This window comes from Helicoverpa zea, chromosome 7, assembly GCF_022581195.2.
Source record: "Helicoverpa zea isolate HzStark_Cry1AcR chromosome 7, ilHelZeax1.1, whole genome shotgun sequence".
Classification (NCBI taxonomy): domain Eukaryota; kingdom Metazoa; phylum Arthropoda; class Insecta; order Lepidoptera; family Noctuidae; genus Helicoverpa; species Helicoverpa zea.
The window spans coordinates 4,621,960-4,644,032 of NC_061458.1; the positions used below are offsets into that span (position 1 = coordinate 4,621,960).

At 35.4% G+C, this 22,073-nt stretch overlaps 2 protein-coding genes and 1 long non-coding RNA gene across 4 annotated transcripts in view; 2 read left to right on the plus strand and 1 right to left on the minus strand.

Moving 5' to 3' along the window:
• Nucleotides 1-8,529, plus strand: part of LOC124632166 (protein jim lovell-like) — a 44,226-nt gene extending 35,697 nt beyond the window's left edge. For both annotated transcript variants that reach the window (XM_047166872.1, XM_047166874.1), the window contains exon 7: nt 5,778-8,529. In XM_047166872.1, coding sequence (XP_047022828.1) covers nt 5,778-6,938 — 1,161 coding nt within the window. In that variant the 3' untranslated portion in view covers nt 6,939-8,529. The remainder of the gene's footprint in view (nt 1-5,777) is intronic.
• Nucleotides 8,530-16,251: 7,722 nt separating this feature from the next.
• Nucleotides 16,252-16,732, minus strand: LOC124631968. Its single transcript, XR_006984565.1, has 3 exons — nt 16,612-16,732; nt 16,340-16,471; nt 16,252-16,275 (listed from the first exon to the last, which is right to left on the minus strand). It is a non-coding gene; the product is annotated as an uncharacterized LOC124631968 (long non-coding RNA).
• Nucleotides 16,733-20,591: 3,859 nt separating this feature from the next.
• Nucleotides 20,592-22,073, plus strand: part of LOC124631802 (acetylcholinesterase-like) — a 66,437-nt gene continuing 64,955 nt past the window's right edge. Inside the window, exon 1 of the mRNA XM_047166410.1 lies at nt 20,592-20,784. The gene's annotated coding sequence lies outside the window, so the exon portion shown is untranslated. The remainder of the gene's footprint in view (nt 20,785-22,073) is intronic.

Genomic DNA, 22,073 nt, shown 5'->3' on the forward strand with positions numbered 1-22,073 from the left:
CCTACCTCGCCATGCACGCCGAGGCCGAGCCCATCGAGCTGGAGCTCGGCGCCGTGGAGCCCGGCAACGTCGTGCTCTGCAAGTTCTGCGGCAAGAGCTTCCCCGACGTGTCCTCGCTCATCACGCACCTCCCAGTGCACACGGGCGACCGGCCCTTCAAATGTGAATTCTGTGGCAAGGCGTTTAAGTTAAGGCATCATATGAAGGATCACTGTAGAGTTCACACAGGTAAGCCCTCATTTATATTCTACTTGTACCTATAGGTATGAGCATTTTATAATCTAATTGCTAATTTATACACACATAGCTGTCACAGAATTAGAAGTTTTAGTGTTAGTAAATAATACTTCTAGATTCCTTAGCTGAATTCTACTTAGCTGTTTTACTCTCACACCAAATGCTTTTTAGTTATTTCTTATTTAAAAATACGCTGTTTTATAACCCTGTATAATTATTATGATCATCTACTTTTTATTTCAGGAGAGCGGCCGTTTCGTTGCGGGCTGTGCGGCAAGACGTTTTCGCGCTCGACGATCTTAAAAGCGCATGAGAAAACGCACTATCCAAAGTACGCGCGTAAGTTCCTGTCGCCCAGCCCCGTGGACACTGAGGAGGAGAGTCCACACCAGTGAACATACACCTACTTACATAAACTATTGTTCGAGTACTCGAAATAGTCAATCGTGAGCCAAGTGATAGTTGAATGAACAAAAGAAGGACAATATGTTGTAATTAGTTAAGAATGTGATTAAAACGCCGCAACTGTGATCTGAATGATATGAATAATATTTGATATTTCACTAATAGATAATTGACACACTAAAGTTGATTCTTCAATTTATTTGAACATTCTCGGTTCCATTATGTTTGCTTCGTTTTCTTAAGAATTTTTGAACATTAGGTGCTTTCTTTATGCTTTAGTTTGTAATAAAAAGTAAACTCATTCTAGGATGGGTCATTAGACGGCATAGCCAAAGTTAGCTAGAGAAGTATGAATCCTTTTTAATAACGTTACTTTCGAAATCGAGATAATAACAAATGCTTTTTAGTATAATTTGCTTGTACAAAAATGTGTTTAATTGTCAAGTCGTATTTGGTTGCAATTTCGTAAATTATCGAAATTAATAAAGAAATTGTAAAATATCATATTAATTTAGAGCTGGCATAATCTTTAGAGACTTGCATATTTATTATAGTAGTATCTTGTCAGAGTTGATTTTATAAACAAAATTAAAGATTGATTAAGAGTGCTTTAATTATTATTATTAGAGACCATACGAAAATTGCACTCAACATAGTTGGTAACAATTAAGAAGTTAGGGATTTGAGATTTTTACTAATTTTACGTCTTTCGAAGTTAACGACGCACGCTCCCCTGAGGTAATTCAAAAGCAATATTATGACATATAAATGTAAATAACATATAGTTTGATAATATCGGATTTTTAGGAAATTTATTAGAATGTAAACGCTTCGGTAGTTCTGTATTCGGTATACACGGGGAGGGTTGTGGATGTGATCATGGGAATCAAAGCTTTAAGCGCTATTTCTGTTCTGTCCGAATGCCATGCCTTTTGCTGCGTGGCATGTTGCAAGCCGCTACTGTCGACACTCTACAAACTGGTGTTACCTACACGATGTAAGAGGCATGGTATATACATATAACTATATATAAAATTTTCTATCTATTTTCATACTGCAAAACCACATTGATTTATGATTATTTAACAGTTTCAAACCCTGCGTATATCGGCGTTTATTAATACCGCACCGCACTTTAGATTTTATTGTCTGACATAATCCCTTTCCATTAGTTTATATATTCAGACAATCACTCGATCATTCGATCGCATAACGAATGTGCCCAGAGTTTGAAACTCCTCACAATAATCGCTGTGTTCAATAAATTCAACAGAGTCAAATACAGGGATATTTTATTGATCGTAAGATTAATTATTTTTCAACACCACCATATTTTTGTTCAAAATACGATTTTAGACATAGCCTTTATTTTTTGGGCTCAGAATTTATAGAAAATATTTGTTTGTAATTTACAAAGTTTCATAGTTCGACATCAAAACCAAGAAATTTAAAGCTTTGATTTGGAACTGATTGGATGTTGGCTCATATAGTCTGTAAGTTCAATGGAAAATTACTTATACATAATTGTTGACCTGCCCGCGGTACTCTCCGGCCACATGCTAATATCTTTATAGAAATTTATATCATTATCTTAATGTACCTAAATGGTTTACGTAATTTACTAGTAGATAGACTGAACTGCCTAATCATTTCATAATCTTTTGGTCATGGGACATATCATTTTTATATAAAAAATACTATTTCACGGATAAAATAAGGGTGTCGTTACACTTATTTTTAAATCTTTATATATTTAAAAGTAGGATATCAAACATTGATTGTAAACGTTTCGTTTTGAATGTAGGCGTTTAAATATCTTTGATCGTAAATTAGATATTTAGTGGTTCATGATTTTGGGTTCACTCAAAAGAAAGTATTATGGTAATATAGAAAAAGATCTGTGATATATGTCTAATACAAGTAAGGGTATTACATCTGGGAATGTATGATGCGATCTCAGAATGTGATTTCAAATATTTAGGACTTTAGGCCACATCGTCGAGATCTTAAATCTCGACATTATAATGAATTTAATGTTTTAAATTACTTTTTTGTGACAAAATAGAAATTAGCCTTTTCATAATTATTGTTGCGACCTGAATTAATTTGTTTATTGCTAGCAACATTAAAATTTACTCATTATTTGAAACTACAAGTGCAAAGAAGCGCATTTTGTTGTGAGACGGTCGGCATTAAAATTAGGAAACAAAAATTCTGCAACAGATCTCATTGCTATTTATAAGTTGTTTAGGCATCATGTAGAAATTAAGGCCAGTATGATATTCATTGATTTAATTTTGGTTTTAAAGTACTTATTTTAACTCTAATACATATTTGGATTGCAAACGCCTAACATTCCAAAATTATTCCAGTGAGTTCTTGGTTATTTTTAGCGAATGCCACCGATACGTATAGGTAAATATTATATGAGCTATTTAATATAAAATGTCTAAATTGTGTAGCATGACGGCCGCTAGTACCGGGGCATTTCAAATTGTTTATAAATAAGTTTATTTCGTTTGAATGGAATGTTACGATAATAGTTATTGAATTAATGATGTGGTAGTGTTCTTAGTAGAACCTCTTCCAGCACTTGGTAATATTACACTTGTTTTCCGAGTATTATGTGATTGTTTATATAATGGTTGAGAATGTGTGCTTTATATTGATGAAGGTGATTTGAAAAATTACTAGCAATATAATTTACATTCCGTAAACCAGTAAATTCTATGTCGACGTCTAAGCGCTAAATACTAGTAAATGTTTAAATTTACTTTCAGCCAGTTGATATGTTTCTGTTGAAATTTCTTTTCTTTCTAGCACTTGGCCAGGTCTTAGTCGTTTTAAGTGAATTTAAACATTCATGAACGATGGTGTGAATACATTATTTCAAACACTCCTGTGTAAAGTTTAGCGAATTTACTATGAACATAACTTGGGAAAGTAAAAATTAATGTTGGTCTATTGTTAAAACTCACACAGTATATAAAATGCATTTTAGATAATAGATTGGTAGATGCGCTACTTTCCGGAGCTAGAAATGAGAAATGAATAAAATTCAATAAAAATGATAAAAAAATGAAACACAAGAATGTTGCTATTTGAAAAGCTGCACTCGCTTTTGTTTTGTCAGAGTCGAACGTTACCAAACTGTATAGCAATATTGAAACCTTGATTAATGTTCCTCTTCTTATTTTAAGAAAGATTAAATATTTACAATTTACAGAAATACTTAATAGCAATAAATAAATGGTTAATAATGATGCGAATTAACAAATTTGTACGAGTTTTTATCGAAATAGTTTTTTATAATAATACAGAATGCAGTTTAAAATACTATTTTGTTTCCTAACTTTCAGAGGTAATATTTATTATTAAAATAATGATATTCAGATAGATGTTTATCTATGTATTTACGTGTATATAGGCAATGTGGTAAATGTTGTTAGTAAAGAATAAAGTAGGTACATTATGAACAATAGATTATACTTCCCCCAAGTGCAGTTATTCAAATTTTAACATTTGCCGGTTGTTGCCACGTCCCATGCAGAGTTCACACGCCGTTAGCACAAATAAATGATACATATATAATATATATATATATATTGATAAACTTTATTATATCTATATTTTAAATTTACGTAGGTATCTTTCTAAGTACCTACAGAGCATGATAACTTTAAGAAAACACTAGCACGAAATATTTCATGTGTTGAAATAGATACGACGTAGATTCATTTTTATATTATCATAAATTGTGACCACAGTTTTATATTTAGAGTGCCTCTTGCCTATACAAGACTTATATAAAGGCTGCAAATCACGGATTAAACATAGAATATGTAGCAGATAGAGAAAAACTGTAATTTTTATGGTGAAAATTGTAAGTTGCGTTATGATATGTGACTTGCCTCTTCTGTCCTATGGTTTGTACGCAGCAAGAGCACCCAAGGCGATCGTCCGACTTGACGACCAGGCGACTAGTGCCCGATACCTATGAAAAAGAAACATTGGTTTTCTTACGAACGGTAGCTTTGTGACGTCTGTTCTAAGAGGCTACTATCCGTATCTAGGAAAGCGAATCGTTTCTTGTTTGTAGGAAGCCGGCATAGGCGACCTAGCGCATTCCAACCGATGTGGCCCGAACACCCAGTGCTAGATTATGTTCTTGACCAATATTACAAGCAGTTGTGTTGTATAGTGTTAGATAGTATTGTTAAGTTTCGTCCGACATGATCGAGCTAGAGGTTGCTGAAGCGTGAACTGGTTAACTTACCATTTTTTTAAGTGGCATACCTAAATATAGAACTTATATTGCAATTTTTCTAAGTTCCTGTAGGTGTATTAATTATTGTATATCGGTACAATTTGTTTTAATAATTATAATGTGTTTATTATAAATTATTTAGAGTTAAACTTTCGTGACTAATATTTGTATTGGCATAATATACGATTAGGTTTTAGTCGCTTGAGTTCCCGTAGTGAATAACGAAATTTTAATCTTTGCTGTTTACATTTTCGGTCTTAGAAATGTATGTAGGTAAATAATGTACTTCGTATATTATGCTGGTATAAAATATTTTCAGCACAAGTTCAAATAACGTAGGTCCACTTTATTTATAGAGCTTAATATAGTTGTCGTTTCTTCGTCAGTGAAACGATAATTGTTTTCCCCTTAAGCTCTTTTATTTAACATACATTGTTGACATTTTAGATTAGAGAAAATCTGTTTTGCCTTAACATTATTAATAGTTCATAATGTTGTAACAAAGAGCAGTACAGTTTTGTTGAAAAAGTGTTACAGTATATCAGAACGGATCAAGGATCAAACGGTGTAATGTTTTGTCAATTTTGCAACAATCTAAACAGAGACCCATCGCTGTTGATCATTGTAACTTTTGAAACAAATATAAGCATATCATAGCTGTAAAAATACAATTTTGACAAATAAAAGCTCTACAATCATTACAGACCTATTCTTTTATTGAAATTTTACCCTGAAGCTGCTGCATGGACTGCCACAGGTATAGAAATTATCATTTTTCGGCCCGGTTTCTTATAAACAATAAAAACCGTGTCTTGTTTTAAGAACTGATCAAATTGCCTCATATTAAAGCTGTGATGTTCGGTTTCAGATGTGCCTGGACATGTCGTGCGGGTCCCCGAGCGTGGCGAGCCCCATCCCGGCGCGCAGCCCCACCGCGCTGCCGCTGTGGTCGCCGCTGCTGGCGCTGCAGGCCTGCCGCCTGCGCCGCTACCTCAGCGACGACTGCATGCTGTACCAGCACCGCCACCTGCTGCACGCGGAGCGGCGGCGCTGCGGCGTGTGCCTGGCGTCCTTCCCGTCCGCCTGGCTGCTCGAGCGCCACGCCGCGCTGCAGCACGCCGCCGCCGCGCCGCTGGACGACAAGCCCTTCGTGTGCGAGCAGTGCGGCCAGTCCTACCGCTACCGCTCCGCCTACGTCAAGCACCGCGAGCAGAACCACCGCGCCCGTCTGCCCGCCGACAAGCTCTTCACCTGCGACGTCTGCGGCATGCAGTTCCGCTACCTCAAGTCCTTCAAGAAGCACCGCCTCAACCACACCCTCGAGCGTCTCCACACCAAGAACACCGACGCGCCCGAGACCGACCAGGTCTCCAGCACCAACGAGGCGCTCATCGGCCAGTGCGGGGAAATGGATCTCTCTATGAAGAAGAAAAACAGAAATGATGCCTCTAAGACACCTACAGCTGAAGTAATCCGAGACGCTGAACAAGATAGCACTGTCGATTCGAACGGCGCCACTGACTCTGTAGTCACCGTCGACGATTCAATAGAGTGTCGCACTTCGGGTGCCGAGAGCGAGAGCAAAAGGGATGACGACACGACCTCAGAGGAAAAGAGGCGAGTCCCCGTTTCCTTCGCCAGCATCAGTTCTATGGCGGACAGTTCAGAGAACGAGTCCCGAGCTGACAGCAGCAAACACGAGAGCTCCAGCTCGCACTCCGGGATACTCAGCTTCATGCAAAACGACGAGAGACAGAGGGACAGGGAGCGGCGGTTCGCGTGCCCGTTCTGCGGCAAGTGCGTGCGCTCGAAGGAGAACCTGAAGCTGCACGTGCGCAAGCACACGGGCGAGCGGCCCTTCGTGTGCCTGTTCTGCGGCCGCGCGTTCGGCGGCAAGAGCGACCTCACGCGCCACCTGCGCATCCACACGGGCGAGCGGCCCTACCACTGCGAGGCGTGCGGCAAGTGCTTCGCGCGCGCCGACTACCTCTCCAAGCACCTCACCACGCACGTGCACAACACGCGCTGACCGCCCGCGCCCTCTCCGCATACCTCCGGCGCAATATAACTCCACTCCATGCAGCTCCCTCGATAAAGGTACGCTATTGTGAACAGGTTTTGCGGAATTCAATGACCGACCGAATGTCTCGAACCGTTTCGGGACTTGATGTTTAGGCTGGCGCGTTTCGATCTCGTACACAGTTGATGTTTGACATTGATGATCGTTTTAATTTATCGTTAGTGACGAGTGACACCCCCGTAAGTGCGGGGTGGTCACAGCACAGGGCAATGAACTACTGCATGGAGTCGGTAGTTACATTGTGCCCCTATAGTTAATGACCGAGTCATATTATAACAGTAAATGGGAATATTTTTTAAAAACGTTTTTAAACTTTACAACATTATTGATATAAGCAGGTTTAATTAGAATTTTACAGGACTATTTTTCGTTTTGGAGTGTTTTATGTATATTTATGAAAATAATTTTCTATATTTATTCTGGAAACAAATAGTGAATGAAAACTAGTTCTGTTTGCCGCAGAGCAATAATAACTATAGATGCTTATTTTTTTCATGCTGCAATTACATTTGTGTTGAACACAATGGCTTGAAAAACTGCTTACTTACGCTATGAGTTGCTGTCTCAGGCGAAACATTATTAATGAATTAGTATTTAACTATGCACACTTGAATCGTTTAACGTAAGAATTTTGCATTAATGTGCAGTGTTTGCTTGTCTCTCATCATGCCAGTAATTTAGCAGTCTCGTTTTGTGTAACGTAGTTATACAATGCAGCGCATTTGTTTTACGATGAGGGACCAAGTGTGACGCTTTGAAGGACACGAGCATTTGACTACAACTTATGTTCATCTGGCTAACGACCACGGTGTCAGTATAACTTATCACGGTGAACATTCACAATGTGACATCTTGACACACGATTTGCGTTTTAGTAAAAGGCTTAAACATAGTTTCTTTTGCCATATTTTTGTATGCCTACGTATAATAAGATTTTTTAAATAACTCATTCCATTAAAGAGGAACTAGAAAATTGGTAGTCGTGACGATAGGTTATTAGGAGAATGCAAAAACTGTGATTCGTACGATTAAGACCAGTCAAACAAGTTTTAGAACATCGAAAAATGTTTTATGTAATTTAAAAATAACGTTATCTAACAATTAATATACCTACGTATTAATTAACTTTAGTTTTAAGAAATCTCTCTGTGCCAAAATATGTACCTCATAAAAATAAACACTGAAGTAGATAAATTAATTGTCAATAATTGTTTGTACACATTTTGTTTTATATTTGATATTACAGTACAGAAAACAAGATATAATATAATAGATAGACTGGTTCTTCAGTCGAAACTCCTACGAGCCTAAAGGTTAGATTATATTGTCTATGGATTTTATTCAGTCGGCAAATAGTCGTCCGCAATGTTCCAGGAAATGCGTCCGATTGCCCTAATTCGCGCCATTTCGAATTTTAAGAATAATATATTTATATCCATCGATATATATGTACTACGTACTAGATAGAACGTTCCGAACAAAAAGCTTACCACACTGAACTGCAGTGCAGACTATGCAGTGCCCAAAATGGCAAATCAGAGCGATTTTGGCACCTGCGTCAGATGGATGTCTATGAAACGACAATTATAAAATAGAAAATACATATCAAGGTATAAACTTACACATATAAACTATTCGAGAGTCAAGTTAGTAAAATTACACGCTGTTCATGCTATTACAACGCTTGTATATCATACTTTTCATTTATAATTCAATTTTACAAATATGCATTAATTTGTTCCCGCCCGCCATCTTAAATTATGGATTAAGAAAATCGTGCAGAAACAGATGTGCCATAAAACTGGCAGTAGGTAAAATATCAATGAAAACAGACTTCAGTTTGTCATGGTATGTTCTTACTTTCAAGAAAAAATAATTAAATTCGCGAAAATTTGTGATAGCCCTCTTAAGAAAAAAAAACATCGTAATTAATATTAAAAACCCTAAAAATAAGTTCCTGGTTTTAATATATTACATGATTTTGCATTCAATTAGATATAAATAAACTTTTTGATATATTACATGATTTTGAATTCACTTAGATATAAACTTTTTGAGTAATGAAAAATGTAGGCAAAATACGAGCGACGTTTCTGCAATTAACATCAATGAGGATGACTACATGTCACAATACGTCATCGAGATGTCAACAGACGACATAAGCGGGTAAATTATTTGTATGGATGTTCTTGTCTATCGCTAGAATATATGTCAATGTTTATATCAATGTTTTCCGGTTTTAAAGAGACTTTATTTTTCACAGGAATCTAGTTATATTTTAATAATTATTACATCTCGTCAAGACGAATTTTAACTGCCGATCTTGTGATATTCTCTATCTATACAATACATTTTAAGCGCCGGTTTTCATATACCTCTGTCCTTCTGTCCATAGAGATACATAAATGTAATCAATACTATTTTCTTTCGATATTAAATCAAACTTAAGATTTATCAGAGACGAGTCCGTCAATTGCCAAGAATGTTTTAAATAATTAAACCACCACATTTTAAATGTACAACTGAGAGCTTTATTCTTTAAAAATATTTTAACACTTCATTTGTAAACCGATAAAGCCTATAATAATACTGTATAAAATACTGTCAATTAAGTCTAGGATAAGTAATAATATGCTGTTTATATAACAGTTGTCAGATATTTTAATTAAAAAACATTGCGGGCGAATATTTTCACCATATTTTGGAGTAGTGTTACTCTGTGACAGCCGTTTCCATAGAATGCCTACAGTTTACCACAGTTAGATAGGAAGTCAATGCAACGAAATATTCAGGTACAGGTAATGTTAAACGAAACATTTTTAATATAGCGTAATTGATTTAGTTAGTACGTTTTAACATAAGCCGGTTTTAACTGAGAATATTAACTTTTTTTATAGTTTTATTTGTTCATTGTTATACATGATACAGTTAAAATAAAGTGTATTAAAATATAATAGTGACTTTGCCAGAGGGATATAATAAGTAAGATAGGTAGTCGAAAACATTTAGTATAAACGAGAAGCAATACTCTGAATTTTTATTTTTACTACCGAAATACTCTATTGCTAGAGGAGCGAATATGGAGATTCGTCATTTACTATACAAGGTGTTGATTTGCATTTGTGCCATACTTCAGGAGGAGGACATAAAATACGTAAATAATCGATTGGAATTACAGTTAACGGGAAATAGTTAATATGCGCTGCTTTTTATGTCATTGTAATGTCATAGTATTTCAGAAATAATCCAATTTTATGAATGAAATTCATGAGTGATCGTTGCGAATGCTTTGTGTTTGCGTTTGTGTGAGGGCGCAGCACAGTTTTGAGGCCAGTAACACACGCGCCAAGTTTGAAAACGGGTAGGTGGCATTGACGAATTTCCGAAAAAAAATTAAAATCAAAAATTTTCGTGCCAATTTTTTTGTTAATTTGGGTTGAGAATCATTAGTATTATTACGTCCTTGACTATGGCACGGATGCAAAACAACAGCTTGTATAAATGAAAGAAACATGATTTTTATAAAATATAGCTACAGTTTGTTGAAGATTGCCATCCACTAATGTTTCACAGGCAGTGTCCGTATTCTCTCTTGAGTGTTATACCAACAATACTATCAAATAAACAATGTAATGCATTCACATTGTGTATAATGTAGATATTTTGCCATTACTTCAAATTTAAAATATAAATATTATTCAAAATTGATGTTGACTGTTTTTATAAGTATATCAGCGGTAGTTACTTGATGTTGTGGTGTAATTTAGTGTCTTATAGGTTTAAGGTCATAAACCACTCAAAGTAAGTCATTTTGTCTTAGTGTCTATGTCCGAAATATGTCAATGGCCAGTTTTATAATATTAAAAAAAGTCGATTTGAGATTCAAAAATATAACAGTTACTTTGAGTGGTTCATTATTTTGAATTCTCGTAGTGTTAAAATTGGTGTGGTATTCTTTATATCTGTTCTTGTAACATACATTTTAACTCTAATATATATGTATTAGATAATTTAATTTTAAATCAGATTCTAAAATATAGTAAGCACAGCAGACGTTATGTAAATATGCATGTGCTAACCAGGTCAAATGTGATAAATTAGGATTTAAGTGATCTTTCATTTTGTTAAGAACTGTAAAGAATTTCAAATGTAAACATTTTACCATGATTAGTTTGAAAGTCTACCATATTTTCTGTTCTGATATAAGAAGTGGGCATATAATATTTTTGAGCGTTATCATTATACCTATTTTTGTCGACTGTGAGGTTAACGGGCATTATTTATTGTACTACTTTAATAGTCTTCATCTTAAGAACTTCCGTGAAGGGAGGATAGGTAGAGAAATAAGATTGCGCCAGTCTGGAATAATGTTAGAACGTGCAGTGTTACAGTGACGCACAATTTTGACACTTTTTAAAGCGTTTTATATATTATCTCCGTCCACTAAATATTGTGTGTCTCGTTTCATTATTTTCACCGACTGATGGCATTGTAGAGTTACATTTTGATTACTGTTCCATTTTAATATTTATTATTTCAACATCTTCTGCAATAGATACCTACCTATAGAATTAATGGTTATGAGATACGGTTACAACGACTATTTATTACAAGTTTTTACATGTTTATGTACAGCAATAGGAAAATATTATACTGACGATCTTGTGTAGCTGATGTTATCTGGTGGGTTTAGTTAATTATGTGATGTGAGGCAAGCGGCCACGCTTGTCTGTTCTGGGGTTTATTTGTGGGAGGCGGTTACACGGAGCGAGCCACGAGCCACGCAACTATGACAACGTATAGGATATCGAATGTAGCTAATAGTGCGGTGATTGCAAAGAATGTGATATTATTTTACGAGGCAGGCGATGGCGAGGCACGGAGCCTTCACTGTACAGCCAACGACGATCGAACGTAGATAGACTGATTTTCGGGTAGAAGTAAAAGTAGGCCAGAAGTTTCGCAGTCAATAACTAATATTTATAAATAGGTGTTGATTTAAAAATGTTTTACAAGCCAAAACACAGTCTCAATAGCTTACGACATAAAACAATAAGAGAGTTTATTTAATTTTTAAACATAATTATACAGAATCTTTTATATACCAATCTTAAATTATTTTTCAGATGTATTGATTTTTATACATCTCCATATACAACAATGAATAGAGGTAAGTGTAGACATAGATGGGTCTATTAACCGCGTGGTGCTACAATGTGTAATGATATGTGATAGAAACTGTTCTTCAGAGACATTTTATTTATTGAAGCTTCCATAGGTAATAAATATAGTCACATTACACTATGATATACCCACATCAGCAATAATTTGGTTTAGGTAATTAATTACATAAGGATTTATTTTGTCCAGTATTTTAAAGGTGTCATGTGGTTGGTCGAATGTCTCTTAGAAACCAAAGTATCCAGTAATGTAAGGAATTGTGTGCGTAAGACTAAGATGGTGTAACCATTCCACAATTTTAATATTGTATCTTTTCACTTGTAATTTATTTCTATGAGATTTAAGTCGACCAAATGCCATCGACGTGGTGGTGCGAGTTTTAAAATTGTAGGTTTTTTAATTAATTATTTCTTATAAATACGTCCAAGTCTTATTAACATTCATGATAAGGCGAGATCGTTAATGTATTTAAACGTAATGCAGACAATGCTAGTTAGGAAATTTTCATTAGGTTTTGGCTGGTCAGAAGTATTGGCTCTCAAACAATACTGGAATATTATGTGTAAATTGTTTTATGGCCTTATTAAAATAAAGTTATCTCGGAATAAATTGTATGTATAGTAATAACATAAAACTTTCTTACCTGTTAAAGTAATGAAAATCGGACAAAGAAGTATTTTAATGATTTCGTTTTTATTTTTAATATATTATTCGTACTTTGAAATATTCGTAGTGTGTACCTATGTGCCGATGTCGGGCGCTAAGAATAAATTATATTGTATTTGTATATAATTCTGTATTTCTTCGATGAACGGTTTTTGTTAACAATCTTTATTTATGCCTTGGGTCAGTTAATCCGAAACCTAGTTGATAGTACATACATACTGTTACATAATATATTTTTTTTACTTGTATATTTCAGATAATTATTATTGTTATACAGATCGTTTTATATTTTTATCGTGATTAACTATTACTTGTTTTCAAGATTTTAATTTTGCAATATGACTATTCGTCTATAAAATAGTCCATTTAATTTATAATATCTTGTCCATTGTCCAAACTAACTTAGGCATAGTTCCATATTTTGGATGTGTATTATACCACAGTCTAAATTTAAACGCTATTGTGTATATTATTTCATTTTAATATCGATGTGCAAAATTATAGTAAATGTCTTGGATCTCTAAAAATAAGAAAAAAAAAAAGACAAAAACACTTTACGAAATTTCTAAATGTGCAATAAATATGTGTGTTGTAGTGTTACCATTAGGCGTAAAATTTTTAGCTTTGCAAGTGTTGCCACTGGTAATATATTGGACGATGCTGTCGTATCTTCCACCTTATGTTGTTTAATATTACAATGATCTCAGAATATTAACAGTAGCAACATTTGCAAAGCATATTAAATGAATATTTGGCACTTATAAAAAAGGCACATTTCCCTATCATATTGAAAATGGTTTGAAAACGTGTTGAAAATGGATTTGTTGGTAATTAATTTCATAATGAAATATATTTGTTTCATTAATCGAAAGTCTTTCATTAACACATTTATCTGTCTATAATTATTTCACCCGCCCCTGTCCTTTCCGAAAAAATGCGATTGTTTACATGAAAAATAGGACAAAAAATCTTAACCTAGACAAAACATAGAAACCACTATTCTGGAAACCCTAATTACTTATTTGCCAGAAATTATTTTATATTTTTCACAACGTAAAGACTTGTTTATGGTTTGTCCATAAAGCTCATCATTATATCTCAAATCTTGGTAATTAGGTAGCTAATATTCGTATCCGTACACTGATTGTTACCAGCCGACCCCTATTCTGAGGTAACAGCCTGCCGACCCTCGGGTCAGGTAATTAATACCCATCCTTTATGAGATGTTCGATCGATCAGCGTAATTAATTTTAACGTTTTGCTGCAAAGAACTGCTCGGCAAAGCAATAAGCAGGTATTTTTTGGGTCCGGTGACTAATTCGTTGGTAGTTACCTATATTTTTTTCCTTTTAGTAGGTAGTTAGTTTTTAAGTGCCTTAGTTTCAGTGGTGGATCTACCGTAGTGGGCACTGTGGGCAAGCCCCAATTGACTTAGGGCCGTCATTCAATCTAACGTTACCTATATTTCCTTACGTACTACCCCTATGTACCGATCTTTTTCGCGGGTCCACAGAGTACCTACAAAGCGATACCTAAGGTCCCGGGGCTGTGGGATTGTTTGAGTTTCAGCGGTCTAGGTACACAAAGGGCTCCAGAAAGACCATAGTGGCTTGTGGATAGTCAGTACGAGTTTGACATTTCCTGACGCTGCACCCACAGCGGTTGATGATTTCCAAAAAAAAAACCTTACCAAAGGGTAAGTATTTTAACGGTCTTCCCCTCTTTTTTCGTTGAGGATTAAAAAGGTATCATTTAATCTTTTTTTTCAATCTACATATCTTCTTTCTAGATATCTATTTATATTTACATCTGTCTAATTATTCAGTGTCTCCTATTAGCACCTACGCGTCAACGTGTCTATTCGAAATTGATGAGAACGTTATAATTTCACAGCACGGACGTGATTTCGTGTAATACAACGTCATGAATACAAAATAGTGACGAAACATGGGTTAGGTACGGAGGTGCCTCGTGCCCGGGATATTCTACATTTACTTACTTACATTTGGATACAGACCTACCTTATCGATAAAGGTAGGTAGGTACCTACCTATAGTTCAGCTTCAGACGTCGTACAGAGAACTATAAGGTGTACATTACTATTTAACTCCGACTGTATTTGCAGGTACTATACCAATAGTAAAATAAAAGTACCTAGGTATTAAAGCTAGGTACTTATGTCCAGCTCTGGGACGGATGAAATATCATGATAATTGACCTATAGCTTACAGTGCGTGGGAAGGCTTTAAAGAGACCCTTTGTCCGAATACAGAAAGGATTCATAATTTTAGGAACGATAAACCCACCCACTTTGAGTAGGTAGAGTGAGTAGGTTTTTAGAGACAACATCGCTGAACTATAGGACTTAAAGATTATCTTAAGGTCAAGAAGTATCCAAGTCAAAATGTTTTTCTACACCTTTGACTTACCTCAAACTTTCAAGGCTCTCTCCTCTGTAGGCGAAGAGTTTTCACTACGCAGGTACCTATCCAATCATAGTGACGGGTCCATCTTCATCTCCCAAGCCTTTTCCCAACTATGTTGGGGTCGGCTACCAGTCTTAGGCAGCTGAGTACCTACCAGTAGATATTTTTCGAGGTATCCCTATGAATAGAGTTGTATTCAATATTCATTAGTTTGGTTCAACTTTTTCTAGCCCATATAATATTACCTAATTACATGTTTGAGGTAAAATTACAAACTTTTAGGCCTACTTACCTAAAAAAGACCTTCAAAGCGTACCTAGGTAATAATAGCGTAGCAAACCTATTACAATATTAAAAGGTTTAGCCACAATTTCCGATCAAAACGTTCGGCCTGTTTTGTAAAAGTATAATTAGTGCCTAGAAAAATATATGTAGGCCTATTGATTTAGAGAACACAAATGCGACACTGTTCTGATAAGTAATGGGATGGGCGCCGTGTCGACAGGCAGCCTAGCTTCCTAAGAGCTATTACATAACCTGTTCTAAAACTTACCGCGAAGTGGTTTCAATTTCGAACACCTGTTTTTTCTCAGCTTGATTTAGGTGTACCTACTCTATGGCTATGGCCTGATATTTTTATAATGGAGAGGAATCTGTCTAAGGAGAGGCCCTATGTAAGGAGTTTGCATTTAAATGTTGTATTATTTTTAATACCCTGTTCTAGCTATAGACAACGTTTCCCGCCTCATTAACCTACTATTCTTAAGCTTTTTAGGTCATTGCAAGGGTTTTTCTGCATCCCTTCCCTTTCTATTTTTAGTGCATCTTTTTATTAGCGCACTTTAGCTTTTAGCAACGGTTTACCTCTTCGGTTTTGGAAGCAGGTAAGAATAATTTAATTTAAAATGACAGTGTGTAGCGTGGGGGAGACATTCATATAATTGTGTGCACAATGAAAATGTGGGTTCATGGTTTAATACTCTTGATGTTCAAGTTAATACCGTACCTTGGTTCTGTAAAAATAATTTTTTTTTATTTTGTCGTATGCGTTTTGGTCATTGCAGATTAAATTATCACCTTCATCGTCTCAAAATGGTCAGCTCAGCATATTGTGATTATTGTCAATTGCAAAAGGTTCAAACACTACATCACATCTTTTTTGAGTGTTCGTCTTTCAACATTCAGCGCCTTGTGTTGTCGGATGAGCTTCTAAAACTTTACAAAAATCCTGAAATGGTCCCGCTTAGCTTACAGGAGTTGCTTATGAATGCTTCAACTTATATATATTTGTACAGATTCATATTGGAAACCGTTAATGACATTTAAATGTTCATAAAAGTTAGCACTACCTTTGTATATATAATTTATATATAGTTTTTTAAAATATTCTATTATATTTGTCTAATTTATGGTGTATATGAATAAATAATAGCATAAGAATAGGGGAAAAAGGTAAAACCTTTAAAGAATATCAACTTGACGTAAAAAATACGTTGATACTGTCTAAAAAAAATGGATATGACTTGACATGAAATTATGCCTTTAACGGCTGGATTAGGAAAAAAACCTGGATTAATAAAAGAAGACAATGACTTGACAAAAAATTATTGATTTGACATGAATTAAACACGTATGACAATTTTTTTTTTAAATATTACGAAAGAAATTAATACCTACGAAAGACTAGGCAGTATGGTCGAAAGACTTTAGTCTGCCCTATGGGCAAAAAAATAAAAAAATAAAATGACAGGTTTAATTTTATGGCATCCATTATCTTGTAAACAGTCCCAACGATTGGATATCCTCTTCATTACCGTAGAGTGTACTTATGTAAGTTTTAGGAAAAATACTTTTTAAAATAAGTACTTATTGGGTTTAATTTTCGGCCTGAAACTTGACTACATTATTTTGGAAAAATACTAGACGAGTAGAAAGAAAGACGAAAGTTGGTACATGACAATAGTAGGTACAACAACGTGTAATTATCTAAATAAAAGCCCGACAATTACCGTACTTACTTTGTAAACAAAACTACTTTATACCCGTGTAAAAGCATTGTCAGACGCAACATTTCAGCACATATCATGAGCTCAAGGGCTCAACTCGATTAAAAATGTACAGAGACACCTCTGTAGCTACAGCGTTAAGTTAAAGCGCTTTTATATTTCCAAAGCGACACAGACAGCCATAATGTTCACAGTAACAGAGTTACGGACGTCCTATATGGTTTAGAGTGCATTTTGTACCGATTTCATTTTATCTCCTTGCAAGAGCTTTTCTCAGTTTAGTATTGAGGTGTCTTTAAAAATGGAATGTTATGTAAACGAAATTGTATTGCGCCATAATTCCATCAATATATTGCTAAGTATAATGCTTTACATTTATGCAGCTGTTCAGAGCCTGTATTTTGTCTACATCTAAAATAACTTATGAAACATATAATTATTTACTTATTGAGTAAATGTAAGTAGGTATAAAAATCTGAAGACATTATGAATGAGACATACACCTACACACAAAATAGGCACACGTGTAAAGGATCGCGTAAGAAAACCTTTTATGGAATGCCTGGATCATGAATCAGAACTTTAGGATTATTTTAGGTACGTGGTATAATTAAGTTAGAGGTAGGAAAAAGTTCTACCATAATTTGTATTGATTAAGAACACATCAGGATGTTTTAAGTACAAAATGTGATTTGATCAGAATTGATTTGCAAGTTGTTGTAAGTACGAGTAGGTAATATCTACCTACCACCATCATCAAATCGCCAGTCTATTACACCATTTCTTTAAATTGCACGAGTTAGAAGTAAACAAAGGTTTCGAGTAACATACTTAGTTTCTGGTTCCATTTTCTATATTTTATGCATGCAAAATGCAATAAGTAATTAGCGTAAAACCATTGTAGGCGTAAATGATTCGATTTGCATGCAAATTATTTTTCATTCAAAGTTCTATATTTAAAATCCACATACATACACACGGCTGCTCGACGTGCTGCAAACTGCCCGGGACATCTGACCACGCAATGCCATGCGTAATCATCAAGACCAAGCACATTATTTCAGGACAACTTATTGTAAAAAAAAACGATACTTGATTTTATTATCGCTAAGTTTCGGTTGTGCCACATCACTATTTAAGAATTGCAATAAACGGACAACACTCGTAATGTCAGTTTAGTCTGCGAGATTAAAAAACAGACTATAAGAGAACACAAAACCATAGTAAACATTAAGCCCTGGGGGCTGAACTGTGCCACACAAAGGATAATAGGCTCGCCCCTATTATATTGGGAACTAGTAATGATATCGGTAAACTTTAACTACCAGTATGTCTACCCAAAGTTATGGGTACGTATATCAATCGATATGAATGGTACCTAATATGTGTTACTGGTTGATCAAGCGTATATTTTAATAGAGAATACTGAATGTTTTGACATGTTTTTAAGAGAGATAATTTTTTAAATCAGTCGAGAAGTTCTTGAGATATGTTCAACTACTCAAGCAAACAAACTCTTCTGCTTTATAATACCACAGATTACCTTAATAGCATATGTAGGTAACAACAAAAATAATTATGTAGGTAGAGGAGGTAAGTGATAGGTTACCTATACCTTAACCTAAGTGTTTGAGGAAAAGGTCTGCATACTTACTTAATTGGGCGCTGGAAAAACCGCTAAATGCATGACAGTGTGAAGGTACACGTATAACACAGAGTAGGCTCCTAAACACATGAGGAGGTGTTCTAAAACATCGTAAAGAAATGCGAACGTAAGTAGAGACATATTAAAGTGAAACGTCATAAAGACATACGAACGTAGGTAACCCCATATTAAGGCGGTTGACAAATAACACAGTTTTAGTAATTTGCTGTGAAGCCCCATAAATGTAATATAAGAATATGTAAGTGCTGAAAATTAAATTAACATTGTCGTCATAATAAGGCTATCGAATTTCATATTCAATCCTAGTAATCCTACATAGAGTACCAGGGGTTTGGTAATACTTTTTGTATGTGTCCCGGCCAAAGAAACATTTTGTCCTACATGAAAAGTCCAGAAATCTCTATAGCGCACTTAGAACCCGCTTACCCTCTTAGATGTCGTGATTCTCACAAAATTCTCGTCCCTATGAAACTGTCCGTGAATACAAAATGTACATGAATAAGAATGTTGATAGACGCGCGCTGCAACGAGTAGTGGCGAGTCGTTGCGCACGTACGCCATCCCTATGATGATACTCCGAGCGAGTGTCAACTGCAACTAGCGTATATATATTTTACTGTACCTGTAACTAAAAGAAAAATAAAATTGGATCCCAAATAAATAATGAAAAATGCTAGAGGTATTTAATTGCGGTTGTCTCTGGTGACGAAGTGTAACAACTAATTTATCATTTATTTAGGAAAACCAAAGTACCTAAGCCCAATATTTAGGTATACCTTAACGCCACAAATAAGAACTGAAAACAAAACCCTTCAAAACCACTCCATTATTTATTCATTAGGTTCAATGTAATCAAGAAACTTCCCACCGAATGCCCCAATTTCGTCGAAATTTCACGAAAGAGCCGAACCACAACCGCGAATCTGCAATTATTTAATCGTTTTCGAGGTGTTGCTCCACGGAAACTGTGGATTTATAACAATATCGGCGATCCCTTGTGTGATCCAACTAGTTCGCTATACATTGAAGTTCGATAATGGAATAGGGAATTGTTTGGTTAGTGAAGCGAGTGATGGAATCGACGCTAGTCGGGCGCAGCGTTGTGTGTGTAGGAAGTAGTATGAGGTCATCGTATGGGGTGCCCCGGGCGCGATACCGTTCGGGGAAGAGTGATCATCCATGCCGCGTGCAGGCAAGCTGGGAGATTCTCCCCGAAATGGTGTAAATTGAAACAGCATAAGGACATTTGAGCAGGATGACTAAAAAGCATTTTATAAGCGCAATTATTTTTTTCAGCTATTGAAAGAATTTGAATTTCAATTGAAAAATTTCAAATTTTGAGTTTCAATCCGTCACTTCTTTAGAGACTGAAAATACAGATCTACTAAGTACTTTATTCAAAACCTGTACGTATTTGACCCTTTTTCAGATGTGTTTTGTTAAACTTCGCCAGAATCAACACAATCAAACTGAAAATTAGAAAAAGAAATAACAGCACTAACTCGTAGAATTTTCAGTAACTATTTCATAATCCCTGCCTTTGATAGCAGAAAAAAAGAAAAGCTCAACTTTTATTGGAAAAGTGGAAAACGTATTCACGCGCTCGCAACCCTGGGAGGCACCGGGCCAATTTCACTCCGCCGTTTAGTCTACTCTGTCACGTCGATGGAGACGCATCGCGGTCGGCCTCTCTCTCAATATTATTACTTTATTACCATACAAAACGTGAGTGAGTGTCTGTGAACTTATTCCAACTTGAGTGACGGTTAGTCCGGACCCTACAGCGAGCTGACAGTTCAACCAAGGTCATCGATCAGCAATTTGACACCTGTTGTGTTTATATACTATATGTATGTAATTTCATATTATGTTATAAAATAAATAGTTGTATTGTATAACATTGTGAGTTCGCTTTAGTTGATGTTTAGTTGACTTGATTTGCAGAATTAATAGACTAATTAATTAAGTAACGTAGATGTCACGGTTACGTGACAATTAGCTAATTAGTGCTTAACCTGTGTCTTGTAGTTAGTATGATTGAAGCTTTGAAGTTTTAATTGCTTTTAAAAGACGTCGTAGTAACTTTTTTATTTAATTTGAAGTAGATCGATCGCACTTTTTATTACTTTTACGATTTTCCTACCTTCTTAGTAAGTAATAACCCTATAGTTATTATTACCAATAGTAGCACATTTTTTTATAGTAGGTACTTAGCTATACCTAGTGAAGTACTCACGGAATTTTTATTTTATCGATTAACGATTAATTATAGGGCTCTACGGGCAGCTCTTATTACTATAAGAGGAAAAGGACACTCTACCTTAATTAATCACCTTCAAGACAGTACTTTTTTCTTTTGTACATTTTCGCCAGATTTTCCAACATTTTATTTTTTGTACTTCAAATACTTAGCCTACCTATCCGAGTACCGATACTCTTTAAATTTGAATAACTTAGAGGTAAATAGGAATAAAATCTAAATCCCAAAATATGTTTTCAAAACTAGGTCACACAGATAATAATTTACCTACATTCCAGTCCGCGAGTTACATAACGCGACGAAAATTCAAACCGAAATGTTTATAACAAATACGTCACACAAGTCATGCACTAAGGGAACACAAACAAACAGAAATACATATTTTAAAGTGGCAATTGGTATATCCTGCAGAGTTGGTCGAGCGCTTGCACGGCGGAAGCGTCGGGCTCATTCAAATAATTCAATTAAATCTCGTGCTGAGCTCAGGCCAGTCTCACTTTATGCTCTGAAATAGGGATGTCTAAACGTTTTCCTTCTAAATGCTGTTTAATTATTTTATGGTTCAGCTCGCGGTTGTACTGGGGACGGGGTTTTGATTTTAGGAGCTGTATTTTGCTTTGATGTATAAGGTCTCTGTTTTTGACGAAATTTTATTTGGATGAGTACTTTTTGGCTATTAGATATCATAATTTTTAACAGTGCCAAATAGTCTGTATTATGTACGAGTATGTTTTATGTCCATATAGATAGATGGCTTAAATATTTTACCCTGTAAGTAAGAACTATCTGTTCTTCGGAAACGATAAAAAACGCTTAGTAATTTCCTTGAGAAAATATCTTATCAGAATCTAACATCACAATACTGGATAGTCTTTTGTT